The 11,646-nt window shown below is 30.5% G+C and overlaps 1 protein-coding gene across 2 annotated transcripts; it reads left to right on the top strand.

Annotated features, from left to right (window-relative positions):
• Positions 1-1,069: 1,069 nt before the first annotated feature.
• Positions 1,070-7,340, top strand: LOC112715415 (auxin transporter-like protein 1). Of its 2 annotated transcripts, none has more exons than XM_025767182.3 (9): positions 1,070-1,440; positions 1,830-2,004; positions 2,094-2,279; positions 2,623-2,735; positions 2,838-3,021; positions 3,617-3,714; positions 4,338-4,545; positions 5,360-5,617; positions 6,883-7,340. In XM_025767182.3, exons 2-9 carry the CDS (start codon positions 1,843-1,845, stop codon positions 7,108-7,110), a joined length of 1,437 nt encoding a protein of 478 aa, XP_025622967.1. In that variant the 5' UTR covers positions 1,070-1,440; positions 1,830-1,842; the 3' UTR covers positions 7,111-7,340. The 2 variants fall into 2 exon arrangements, with proteins under 2 accessions (XP_025622967.1, XP_025622968.1); XM_025767183.3 differs by lacking the exon at positions 1,070-1,440 and adding an exon at positions 1,585-1,710.
• Positions 7,341-11,646: the final 4,306 nt, after the last annotated feature.

Here is an 11,646-nt window from a genome sequence, read left to right as displayed (position 1 = left end):
GTCAATAGAATATTTGTACAATGTGTACAATGGAAGTTTAGAGAGTATTAAAGATATAACTATTAGTGTTATCTTTTCTCATCAACTGAAGCTTTTAGGATGACATGGTATTGAAGCTCTAGATCTAAAAGGTTAAGAGTTTGATCCTTAATGAACTCCAAAATCAATTTAAGCTTTTAAAAAAATGTTTATCATCTCTAATATTCAGATGATTATTCTAAATAGCATGTGACTTGACTCATTTTAAACTCGATTCGACTCGGCATATTTTATTAAATAAGCTAAAATTGTATTTATTTTGTAAAGCTTATTAGTAAAAAAGATCACGTCATTGGCCTTAAAATGAATCCTACAAGCTTATTGTGTCCACTCATCAAAATATTCTTTTGTAACAATAAATTATTCTAGTTTAGAATTTCAACAATTTATTTATATTAAAAACAAAAAAAATTAAAATGAATCAATAGTTAAAATTAGTTAATATTGTTTAATAAAAAAATTTATAAATTATAAATATAGATATGATATGTGATTCTCTTTCTATATATATATATAAAATTATATATTTTAGAATGTATTTAATATTAATTTAAAATTTTTAAGTTTATTGTTTTGCATTAAAATTTATGAAATAAGTTTTTTAAATAAATTTATAGACTTGTTGAATTTTAAATAAGTCATTCTAATCCAAAAAAAAATCTATAAAAGATAACAGATAGAGGTTTACTATTTATTTACTATATAGATCAGATTCGTCAAAACTAAAATGCGATTCAGTTCGACCACTTTCACTTGTACCTACCCTGTTACCCATTTTGACCCAACTTTAAATTTATGCGTATTTTAAAAAAAATAATTTTTTAATATTTATGTAAATAAAAAATCTAACCATTCATTGAATACATTAATTTCTTATCATGTTTTTTTGATACTTTCTTTTATCAAAAATATTTATAGTGAGGGAGTGAGTCAAATACGATAAACCTGAATTGCAAATAAGGTTAGTCTATTTCTTTCTTTTTCTCCCTCTTCTTCGTAGATATATAGGCTACATTCATTTATTCATTCTTCATACACTCTCCTTCTCTTCTCTCTCTCTCTCTCTCTCTCTCTCTCAGGTGTTAGCGTTACCATGTACGTTTTGTCAGACCTCGAATCTCTAACTTCAACCCGAAATCAAACCCCTCCCCCCTTTTTTTTTCCATTATTAATTAATTAGCAAGTAGCAACCAACCAACAAAACAAACCTGCAGGGTAACAGTAGTGGTGTTTTTCTTTCTTGCTTGCTGGGTTTAGTTGTTACCATGAATATATGCCCATTGAAAATGCCAGCTTCTCTGCACATAACACCCCGCATTTAACACACCTCTCTCAAAAGAAGCAGAAAATAAGGGTTCTATTTAAGACTCTTCCAATTGTGGCAGAAGGAAACAGAGACAGGTTTGAACTTTGAACTTTGAAATGAAAAAAGACATTGTAATATTCAATTATGAAGAAACTTAACGTGACTCAGTGACTAAACCAAGCCGCAAAAACTGCTTTATATGCTGCCGCTGTTTCTACTTTACACCTTCTTCATTATTATTATTATTGCTTTCTTCTTCTTCTTCTGAAAAACGAGTTTCGCACTGTCTTCTTCCTCTCTCGCTTGAGTTTTCATAAATCATAAATATTAATTTTGCACTTTAGATTTTCCCCCCTCACAATTTGGTACTTATCTTCTATCAACGTTCTGTTCTGTTCCACATTCTGTTTCATTTATTACAAAAAAACAATAAAACAAACATAAAGAGACTCTGTTTCATTGTGTGCATGTTGTCACTTTTCAGATCTTAGAAGAAAATGGAATCGAAGAAGCAAGCGGAAGAAGCCATAATGGCGGCAGCGGAGAGCGGTGATGTCGGAGACGGAGACAAAGAGATCAATTCAAAGTTAAGCTTGAAATCCGCTCTCTGGCACGGTGGCTCTGCCTATGATGCATGGTTCAGCTGTTCCTCAAATCAGGCATGAATTCAGTGATCATAAATAAAAACTCTCTCTCCTCATTTGTGTAATGTGATTCCAATTCTTTCGTTTCGCGGCGGTTTTTGCAGGTCGCACAGGTTCTGTTAACGCTTCCATACTCATTCTCGCAACTGGGAATGGTTTCAGGGATCATATTCCAAGTGTTCTATGGATTTCTTGGAAGCTGGACCGCTTACTTGATTAGCATTCTCTACATCGAGTACAGAAGCCGCAAGGAGAAAGAGAATGTTAGCTTCAAAAACCATGTCATTCAGGTAACTATGTTCTAACTTCTAACTTCTAACCACTTTGTGGGAATTTAGAATTGGGTGAAGACGGAAGAGCAAATATCCTTCCACGTCAAAATCAGCTACCAAATTAGCATAAGTCATTTTCAAATTGTACTTTTGTATTTTAACATATATTTCAATCTGATGTTTGATTTGATGGTTAATTAATTTTTTTATGTGCACCTAAATTATTATTTTTATCTTTTCCATTATAAAAGAGCAATTTTCACTGTGAAAGGTAAAATATATATGATAGCACTATGAAATTAATCTCATATATGAAATATGAAACAAGTTTGATTTGTTTTGGTTAAAATTTTGTTTGCAGTGGTTTGAAGTGCTGGAAGGTTTATTAGGACCATCTTGGAAAGCAATTGGATTGGCCTTCAACTGCACTTTTCTTCTCTTTGGATCTGTGATTCAGCTTATAGCTTGTGCAAGGTCTCCCATTCATTCACTTTGATTATTGAAGGAGTGTGTTTATTATTTGCTATTGGGATTTTATTTATTCATTTATGTATTATTAATTTATTATTGTTGCAGCAATATATACTATATAAATGATAAATTGGACAAGAGGACTTGGACCTACATTTTCGGAGCTTGCTGTGCTACCACAGTGTTCATACCATCATTCCATAACTACAGGATTTGGTCCTTCCTTGGCCTTGGCATGACCACCTACACTGCTTGGTATCTCACCATTGCTTCCATTGTTCATGGCCAGGTAATTAAGCAACCCCATCCAAGTAATCTTTTAATTAATGTATGAAATACGTAGGGTATGTTTGGGCGATATTTTAAAAAAGGATTTTTTTAATGATTTTTTTTAAAAAAATTTATAAAATAAAAGTAATTTTATGTTTGAATATCTTATGTAAAAAGATTTTTTTATTTATTAATCATATTTGGATAATATAAGATAAAAATATTTTTGTTGTTTATTTATTATATGAAAAATATCTTTATTTTTTTAAAGAAAAAATCTTTTAAAAAAAATAAATTATATTTTCTCAAAAAAGATATTTTTTTTAATATTTTTATTTTTATTATTAAAAATCTGCCAAACATATTAAAAAATAAAAAAATTATTTTTTTAATTTAGTGACACTTAAACAAGCATATAATATTTATATAAAATATCTAAAAGATTAGTTTTGTTGGACGAAAATAATAAAATAATAAAATATAGCCCAATTGACTATTGAGTCCACTGGCTAAACAGAGATTTGCTTTCTAAATATTTTCAAATGGTTTCGCTAGATCTCATAAAGCCTCCATTAAAAAAAAAAAAGATAAAATAAATAAATTTAATGATGCAGGTAGAAAATGTGACCCATTCGGGCCCATCCAAAATGGTATTGTATTTCACAGGCGCCACAAACATTCTCTACACTTTCGGCGGCCACGCCGTCACCGTGTAAGTCCCCTTTTTATTTTTGATATTCCACTGAGACGTTTCCTTATTATTTTGCTCATTAAGTTAGACAAAATAATAATCACATTGTTCTTTATGTACTTAAATATATAGTCCAATTCACACATCATTAGTGGCGTTGGATAATTTCATTTCACAGAGCCACAGACTCTTTCTTCAATTGCGGCCTTTTTTGCTTGCATTTCCAATGGCACTTTCGTAAATAAGACAAACTGTATATCTGGCACTTTTGAACCGCATTGCATTACAATTAGTATGTCTCCATGTCTTTGGCTTAGTGTTATATATAATAATCTGTCACAACCATGACAAACAAAAAATTGAATCTTTATTGAAATTTTAAAGTGAAGCCCTGACCCCACAATGTCTCAGTTGCACCTACTTAAACCTATAAAATGAAGAAAATTTTGTGACATTTTTACTGTCTCTCATTATGCGCGTGGAAATTTTTTATGATTGCACAATTTCTTGATGTAACTAAGAATTTTTTCGATTCTTTTTTCAAGTACAGCTCATTGATTTTTGACCAAACAATTTCACCTTTTTAAGATTAAAGTTGTAGTGAAATACTAAGATATGATGATGACTATGACTATTATTGGCAGGGAAATCATGCATGCAATGTGGAAGCCACAGAAGTTCAAATATATCTATCTTTATGCAACTCTTTATGTGTTCACCCTAACCCTACCATCTGCCACTGCCGTTTACTGGGCCTTTGGTGATCAACTCCTGGACCACTCCAACGCCTTCTCCCTCCTCCCCCGGAACGGTTGGCGCGACGCCGGAGTCATCCTAATGCTCATTCACCAGGTCCACATTTAATTCATTTCCCTTGAGCTACCTAGCTTGCTTGACGAATCACAAATTCTAAATGGATTTCTCTTTCTGGTTAAAAATAATTGTCATTCTGAAAATATTAATAGTGTTTTAGTAATTTTTTTAAACCAATTATTTAGTTTTTTGATTGGTTTACAAATGGCTAATGTAACGTTAATATGAACTTAGTGTAAAAAAGAACATGACCAAATGACCCCCCAAAAAAAAAAAAAAAAATCAGACGTGTTTGGTTTATATTTTTTTAGTCTTTTTTATTTTCGAATTTTGAAAAGAAAATGATATAATAAAATTAGTTTTTAAGTTTTTCTTCAAAAAAAACCCGAAAAATGGAAAATAAAATAAAAACTAGACCTATTTGGTTTTAAAATATATATTACTTTGATTTTTAATGTTTTATATTTTCACAATTCTATAAAGAAGAAAAAAACCGTATTTCTGTTTCCTATTTTTAGTTTTATCCTCGCAAAAATTCTAAAAACAGAAATAAAAATAAAAACACAAATCAAATGAAATCTAAAATAAGCCTATTTTCAAGATTTTATAAAGAATAAAAATATAACAATGAAAACAATAAAATTGTATTTTTACTGTTTTTAGTTTCCTTCTTTACGAAAAGTTCTACAAGAAAGAGCCATTTAAAATGCTCAAAAAAAAAAAAGGGAACTAATGAGGCCTAGCAAGGCAAGGGCTTTAGTAACAAAATATGAAGTATAAATAATATAACACATATGCTTGTAACTTAATGTTATAATCGGGGTATTTACTAACCTATGCATAATTGAGACAGTTCATCACATTTGGATTTGCCTGTACGCCATTGTATTTTGTGTGGGAAAAAGTGATAGGGATGCATGACACAAAGAGCATATGTTTGAGGGCATTAGCAAGGTTACCAGTGGTAATACCAATATGGTTTCTGGCAATAATCTTCCCATTCTTTGGGCCTATAAACTCAGCTGTGGGTGCTCTCTTGGTCAGTTTCACTGTCTACATCATTCCTGCCTCTGCCCATATGCTCACTTTCAAGTCTGCCTCCTCTAGACAGGTAAAACACAAATCCTTACCTTTTTGTGTCTACCACTTAATGTTCACTTTGCTCCCACATTTTAATAAATTAAATCCTCCAAGGAACTAACTTCACTTATGTCCCTCAAAGGGCTTATTTGACCTCTGACTCCTTACAACATTTTTATATGAGAAATTATACAAAATTATTTTAGCACTTTTATACTTCATAAAATATTACTCCATCCCTTGAAAAGATATCATGTGTAATATGACTTAACTTCAAGAGAAATTACTCAAATTAGTAAAATTTAATCTTTTAGTATTGCCCAAAAAGAAAATTTCTTTGACAATATAATAAATTTAGGTTGTGTTTGTTTGATGTGATTACCCACATTAATCTTTAAAGCAAAAAAGCTAGCTATAGAGAGGACTAAGATAATAACAATAACAAATAAATAAATAAAAAGAGGAGTACGTTGGGAATCCATGACTTCCAATTGGTTGACCAGCATATAAATGTATTCTTAATACTCTTTTGGTGGTGCGGTGTGTATGTGTTTCGAGGATATCATTCCAGCTTCACTATTTTTAACCTGCAACTGACTTTCTATCTCCAAGACGGTATAAGTCCCAATCCCACTATTTCTATTTTCTATCATATCCGAATTTGGAAAAATTATTGAGACAAGATATGGTTGGTGTCTTTTCTTTGTCATTTAGATAGTTATATGCTATAATCTTTAATACCAGTAGTGACCCTAACCCTAACCATAAGCTAGGTTCGCTAATCACTCTTTTAAGAAATCTGATATAGATTTCGTTTGATTGGGTATTGAACCTACATCAATTAAGTCAGATACCTTATCTTATGATGGGAGAGTGAATCGACTCAAGTGGAAGAATAGAAAAATTTCAAGTGTATCACATAATTAAGTGTTCTAGTTGTTTTAACCATTAATTTCTGTCATATTATATATATATAATTGAGATTAATGGCTAAAATAAGAGAAACAGCGGTAAATATTCCCCAAGTAAAATAACACTTTTAACAATGGGTTGGATCATGTCTAAACCTAACTCCTTAAAGTGACCCTACATAGTAGTCACATCACTATACTAGATTACTATCCCATCCTAAGTCCAAACAGGCATTCATGCCAGCAAGTTAGCTACTACATTTGCACTACTTCTGACTATCAAGTATCAACAATTACAAAACAAGCTTACTAATTTTTCAAGGATCTTTCTTTTATAATTTTTTTTTAATTTTTAATTGATGATATTTTGGTCTTTTTTGAACAGAATGCTGCAGAGAAATTGCCATGGTTCATCCCTAATTGGACAGTCATGTACATAGTCAACGCATTTGTGGTAGTATGGGTTTTTGTACTGGGCTTTGGGTTTGGAGGGTGGGCCAGCATGACAAATTTCATCAAGCAAGTGGACACATTTGGGCTTTTCGCCAAATGTTATCAATGCCCACCAAAAATCATACCTTCCAAAAATCATACTATTACTATGTATCACTAAGTTAAAAAACATATTGATCCAAAAAAAAAAAAGTTAAAAAACATAGGACTATATTATCCTAGCTATATATCTTTTGAATAAATTTTCATATCATAGATACATTATGGTGAATGATTATGATTAATTATAAAACTTATTGTATGTACCTAGAAATAGGGACATCAAAATCAAATCAAAGTAAAGACATGCACGAAATTTTCTAATAATATTTTCCAGCCCTTTAAATGACCAATATAATCATTCGCCCCCAATAACGATTATTATAGACAGCCGTTAATAGTGATATAGCTTTGTATGATTTTGTGTGGGCCCTACTATTTTTTTGTTTGGGCCCTACTTTTTTTGTTGAATGATATAAACAAAATTGAATAGGAGTATTGCAGTGAATTTGCCTCACATGGCTAGCAAGTCCATTTAAAGTGAAAAATAAAGAGGAGTTTTGTTACATGATTGATGGACAAACTCAAAATAGAAGCTCATGACTTCATAAGCTAAAAGCCTAAAAGGGTTATTGGAGTATTATTGATAAGGATGAGTTGGCGTCTGTCGCTTTGAAAATCTTTTCACCGCTGCTTTAGTTTATTATTATTTTTATCTTTATATCGAGATCAACTAAGAAATTAATTTTTTTTAATATTAGCTAATTTTTTAAGTTAAATTATAAATCTTAAATTTTAAATTCTAAATTTTAAATTTTTAATTATAAATTTAAATTCTAATAAAGATAAGGATTAAAAATGTAATTTTATATAAAGAATTTACTAATATAAATTTGTTAAAAATTAATTTCTTATATTTAATTTTTTTATTTTTGTTGGAATAGTATTAAAGTATTATTAAATTAGTATTTATATTTAAATTTAAATATTAAACGGTTATCTTTTTTTTTTGGCATTGTTTAAGGCCTATAAATAAGTTAACACTTTTATCATATCATGTACATAGTAGATACACATGGTAAATAAATATACATATATCATTTTTAACGTGTTATCAAAACTATAGCATCCAATAGTATGAGATTGTTGCCCAAATTCTCTATTGAGGGCAAATTTTGTTCATGTATATAACACCCCATTTTTTTTTATAGCTTTTGTTTGATCACCAGTTTTTTGTTGCCCAAATGGTGTTGTTATGCACTTCACACTTAGGGCCGACAATATATATTTTATTTGCGAAAATTTAATCTAACTCAATCTGATTAGATAGAATTATTTATCCTGTTTATTTGATTTATTGCGAATAAGTTAGAGTGCAGATTTAGGATATACTTTATCTTTTTTTATTCGCACCTCTAATATATTATATGATATATATTTAAAAATTTAATATGAATTAAAGAAAGTGGGTATTAAACCCATAATTTTTTTTTTCTTTTTTTTTTAACATCAAAGTAACCATTTAACTAATTATTTAAATTACTAATTTAGTATGTTTGTTATTTAAAAAGTAATGTTGGAAGAAATAAAAGTTAGAAAAAGAGTGACAAAATATTTATCTTTGTTTATATTATTTTAATTTTATTAAGAACTTAATGATCATGCTATTTGTAATTTTATGTTAGATTTCGTTAAAATTTTATTATTTTTAATTTTAATTTAAACTTTGTTTTTTATTTTCTATTTTATTAGTATGTATGAAATATGGAATGATTGAATTTTATATTTGTTTGAAAAAAATTGATTTTTTTGTGGATAGAGTCGGACATGATAGGATTGAGAACTTTAGGATGCGAGTAAGGTTAGGGTTAAATTTTAAGAAAGTTTTCGATCGACGAATAGAATTAAGATAGAGTCCAAACCATATCCTAGTCATTGCCATTTCTACTCACACCTTGATACACCACTCAAGTAGTTCAACTCCCAAAAAAAACCTTTGTCCCCTTACATGTTTTATCATCATGTCACCAAGTCTAAGTTTACGCAATTCCATTTGCATCTCAAGTTTGAGCAATTTTACTTGTTAGAGATTTTTGCAGTTCAATATGTACCACAAGTTTCTGTAATTTTATCTGCATTTCGAATTTTCAGCCGTTTTATTTGTTTTCAAATTTTTTCAGTTTTGTCTACTTTCTAAATTTATGTAGTATCGCTTATTTTGAATTTTTAACAATTCCGTTTGGATGCAAAATTCTCACAATTTTATTTATATGTTGATAAATTTTTGTACTTTAGTATTGAAATTCAAGATAGTCATATTAACTCTAGTTGAATTTAAAAAATATTAAAATAATATCTAAATATTAATTAGATTAGTATTTAAATTTGAATTTATAGAGAATTATCCTTCTAATTTCTTTTTTATTTGGTTAACACGTAAATAAATGGTACCTTTTATTATATCATATACATAATAATAAATATACAAATATATTTTAATTTCTTCTAGCTTTCTAATTTCTTTTTATAAACAATGCACTAAAGCACTAAATAGAAAGATAACTCTAAGAGTAACTACTCTAAGATAGCATAAAACAAATGTGCAAGTTGACAACTCATCAACCTTAATCTTATTATCCACAAGTTAAGAATCTCTCAACCCTAATATTATGTTAATGTACTTGATCAGAATTTATCAATTTGACAGAAAATGGTCCATTTATTATCAATCTAGTTCGGTTCCCTATTAGGACTGAACTTGCAAGAGATTCGATCAACTTTGATCAAATTCACATAAGCTGGTCATGTTGGGTGTTGGCAGAACTCATTGTGTTGCTTATCTTGTGAAATTATTCCAAAAATGGAAACTAACAATGTGTTTGAAATAAATATTGATTTTATTTTATTTGAAATGAGTTGAATTGAAAACAAATTATTGTGTTTGGAGTTAATGACATAAAATAAGAATTAATTTTATTTAAAAATAAATATAATGTCTAACTTTATATTTTTAGTCTTTATTTACAACACAAACTGTTAATATCATTAAAAGCTACATGTTAGCCGGCACAACTGTCCAAGGGGTTAGGGTGGCGTGACATGAAGTCATTTCAATTTTAACTAATTCCTTTAAAAATGGAGAAATTTGAGTATAGTTGACCAGACCAATTGACCAGAATGCTTAACATCAAATTATTTCAATTTCAACAAAATCTTTTTTAAGAATAGAGGAATTTAAGTTTAGTTATGATGTAAATCCATGAGCTTTTACAAATAAATTCAATTCCCTCGTTGTTATCTATTTCTAAACGAGACTAAGAAAGAATGATATGAAGTGAAAATACTAGAATATATTGAATGAAGCTTAGTTTCAATGAGAGTTACAATATGCTATTTATACATGACAGGGAATGCAGAGTGCATGCTACTGATGCATGTTACAGACCCAATAACTTGCAAATAAAAAATCCGAACTAATTCTTGATTTTACTAACTAACAATCAGTTTCTATCAACTAATATTGTTTACCGGTGTCTTTCCTCTTAATTTCAAACAAGGAGTTTGATTACAAAACAAATTAATTTCAATTTCAAAGAAATTTAAAAAATAACCCGTTTTACACTACACATATTCACTATAAATTAATTCTATATTCTACTTATGAAATTTGAATCTTAGTATAATTTAGGTGTGGATAATGACTATTTTACCTGTCTCGTATATTTATATCTGTATGTTATTTATATGTAAAGTTTGCTCATTTTTATATACTGTATCTAATTGTGATTCGTGAGATAAAAAACCCTAGCAGAGCAAGAGTACGTACTCTGTACTCAGAGAGAATGAGCGAAGGAGAGAGCGGGAGAGAGCGTTTGAGGGTGAAACACGGTGAAGAAGATGGCCATGCCATCGAAAGATATAAGGGGGAGAGTGTGGGAGGGTTTGCATCAGGTGTAAAGGAGGGATCAAGTAAGGGCGACCTTAGTCCTAGGGTAACTTCCAAGATTTCGTTCCGTGACAAGGTTATTGGTTCTACGGTAGCCACAGGGATAAACCGGGCTGAAGCTCTAGATGAGGATTCCATGGCAGTGGTCACTGGAAAACAAGGAGATCCTATGCCTCCAAGAGTTTGCTTCTCCGAAGAGGCTAGGAACATCCTTTCTGAACCATACAAGGAAGCAATTGTGATTAAGGTTCTTGGAAAAAACCTTAGTTACACGGCAATGTTTCACAAACTGAAAGGGGTATGGAGGATCACCGGTGGATATGAAATCTTGGATGTGGGTTTTGGGTACTTCCTCGTTAAATTTGATCGCATGGACGATCGAGAGAAGGTTTTACTAGGGGGGCCATGGATGATCTTCGGTCACTATATTGCGGTCAAGCCATGGACACCGGATTTTAAACCTTGTGAGGATACCTTCGGGGAGACTATGGTTTGGATTCGAATCTCTGGTTTGAGCATATGGTACTATCATGATAAAGCCATGATGAGAATTGCTTCTGCTGTGGGGAGACCAGTCAAGGTGGATCTGGCTACTAAGTTGGCAGAGAGGGGAAAATTTGCTCGGGCTTGCGTGCAAATTAATCTTGGTTTGCCGGTGGTCCGGAGTGTGATTGTCGATGAGTTTGAATATAAGGTAGAGTATGAATGCTT

This window comes from Arachis hypogaea, chromosome 10 (genome assembly GCF_003086295.3).
Source record: "Arachis hypogaea cultivar Tifrunner chromosome 10, arahy.Tifrunner.gnm2.J5K5, whole genome shotgun sequence".
In the NCBI taxonomy this organism is placed as follows: domain Eukaryota; kingdom Viridiplantae; phylum Streptophyta; class Magnoliopsida; order Fabales; family Fabaceae; genus Arachis; species Arachis hypogaea.
This window is presented reverse-complemented; position numbering and strand designations above follow the sequence as displayed.